Genomic DNA, 2,579 nt, shown 5'->3' on the forward strand with positions numbered 1-2,579 from the left:
CACTTGAATGAATATAGGAGTGTATATGTCAATAAATTCCTTATCACATAACGACGAATGGACGCTGTGCAGCATTTTTGTCAAGAAAGTTATGCGTTGAAAAAAGTACAATGGATGAGCCACTTTGCCATACACTTCCCCAGATGCATTCACTACAAACAGTTCCGATCTGTGGCCCTATTCACTTTATTTATGATCGATTGTAGACTCAAATACACTGTTCACTGACATAGTTTCTTATACAAAACCTTCCGACCATCAATGAAAATGGAAACATCCTACAGAAGGCGGCAGTCGACGATCACCTATGTTGAACCGAAGGCCGAGTGTCCGTTCTGCGGGATGTCTGGTATGGCTTGTGTTGTGTTTTTTGCTGAGCTATGCGCACGTACTGTTTGGTTTGTTTGCTTCATTCGTTTGCTGAGTTGCCGTGATTCGACGTGGCTACAGTCTGTCACTTCACTGGTATGTATGTGTTCGTAATATATTTTGGAACTACTCATGGCTGGAATGTTTTGCTGTATTCTGTACATGAAACATACACAGAGGGAATGATAGTGTGAATGACAGTGGAAAACTATGGAAATCGGTATCCAAGATGCTCTGCAGTGGTGTACATACGAATCTTATTTATTTTCATACGAATCCTATTTCTATTCAAACGAATCCTATTTATGTTCAATTCTAAATGTCAGGTATCCACGAGCACGCACTGAACTTCAATGGAAGTCAGGCCGTGTACGCGTGCAGCATGAGCGAACACTACACGCGCATATATCAACAAGAGGATCTGCAGTCAGCATTCAGCGGTGTGGTGGCTGGCATTGATGCAGAGTCGACAGGCAATGACACAGCTGTACCCGAACAACAGGACGAGCCCTTCTGCTACGGTTCAGGGACAGTCATGCTCAATGGGTTTACTTTCAAGTATGTCTTAACTTCAAACGTGTTTAGTGGTCTGGCGGAGTTTTGAAAACCCTAAAATCCTTAACCCCTAAACCCAAAATGTCACATCCTCTGGTGGTCAAGGTTGCGATCGAAGACAGTCATGCAGGAGATGCTATAGCACGTGCAAGCATCTGTGTTTGATCTCATGTAGGGACCTTTTGTCTGGAACTGGTGACAACACACGCATCTATCTTGCCTCAAGGTGTGAATGACACATGACTGTCGTATATATATCTGTCTATTTGGAGCTTGTTGGTTGTAGTCTTCCCAACAGCGTGTCTCGCTAGCATTAATCATTCAACTGTTATCCAGGTACTTATTACTCTCCTATTTTTTTTGTCGCCGCACCCGCAGTATGGACAATTGCATCACATATCTCTTCGACGGATGGGTGCTGGATACCCCGTTCAAGTACGCCGGAGCCACCGTACTCACATTCTTGGTTACTGTTTTCGTCCAGGTATGTCAAGCATCTTTAGCAGTGTTGCTTGAATTTTCTTTCCTTTTCCTTGTAGGTACTTCATTCGCTCGTATGGCTTGTTTTCATTTGTGTAAGTGACACCTCATCGGCTCACAGATTTCACAAGCTCTCGATCAAAATCCATCCGCTTCGACCATTGCGGGCTGTGGGTTTTGAGTGCGGCCGAAAACCTGTGGATATCTAACCTTCTTTGTTTTCTATCACAGGTTCTGAGTAAAGTGCGAATGAAACTGGAACAAGCACAAGTCAAAAGCCAATTAGCAGGTTTGTTCTATTTTATTTCCTACTTCGGATTTCGTCGTTGTGCCATTCGGCACCTTTTCAATGAAGTCCTCTACTACCAAGTCTAGTCTCAATACATTGTTCATAGTTTTTTTTACACCAACTCTCGTTATGCGTCAACGAAGGCAGGAATAAATTTGATACGAGCATGTCCTTTTACTATTCCATCAGCAGGCAATTGAGCTCTACTAATGTATTTAAACCGCTTCATGTCTATCGCTTCCGCTGTCCACAGATCAACGCCAACCTCGCGTCTCTGAATTGCTGCTCAATAGTTCGCTGGTGTTGGTATCAGTCACATTTGGCTACTGGGTGATGTTGTTGACTATGACCTACTCAGTGATACTCTTTTTAGCTGTGGTGTTTGGGCTGGCTGTAGGACACTTTTTGACCAATTTCTTCACACATCGAGAAATCACAAATCCTTTCTCGGAATATCATACCTCTGGAGAAGCCCCACGTATTTCATCACTACATGCGGTTGTAGTGGATACAGATTCAGAAGAGAAGAAAGAAACCTATTGTCATGAGGATGCGGAGAGTATTTCCGATCTGATGCACGACCCAAGCAGTCCTGATTCTGGTAAAGCGTCGGAGGCAGTAACAAAGGACTCTCCGGCACCTAAGGCGTTGCCAGACACGCCATGTTGTCCGTATTAGTCGCCCAGATAAAGAAACTTAGTCATAAAAGAGTGTAAATCAACATACCACTCATGTGGAGCATCTAGTGAAATCTGTGAGAATATTCAATTTTGCCATAACGCTCACTAGTAGACGATACTATGAATTGTTACTTTCAAAAGAGAGCCAACCTTTCTATAAATTTCTATATCTATATATATCTATATCAATAAATAGATATACATAC

The 2,579-nt window shown here is 42.8% G+C and overlaps 1 protein-coding gene across 1 annotated transcript; it reads left to right on the plus strand.

Moving 5' to 3' along the window:
* Positions 1 to 267: 267 nt before the first annotated feature.
* Positions 268 to 2,432, plus strand: SARC_13814 (hypothetical protein; the record flags this gene model as incomplete). The annotated part of the gene is made up of 5 exons (XM_014292055.1): positions 268 to 349; positions 696 to 927; positions 1,303 to 1,408; positions 1,636 to 1,693; positions 1,947 to 2,432. 5 exons carry the CDS (start codon positions 268 to 270, stop codon positions 2,369 to 2,371), a joined length of 903 nt encoding a protein of 300 aa, XP_014147530.1. The 3' UTR covers positions 2,372 to 2,432.
* Between the last annotated feature and the right edge of the window lie 147 nt (positions 2,433 to 2,579).

The sequence above is a fragment of the Sphaeroforma arctica genome (genome assembly GCF_001186125.1).
Source record: "Sphaeroforma arctica JP610 unplaced genomic scaffold supercont1.3775, whole genome shotgun sequence".
Lineage (NCBI taxonomy): Eukaryota > Ichthyosporea > Ichthyophonida > Sphaeroforma > Sphaeroforma arctica.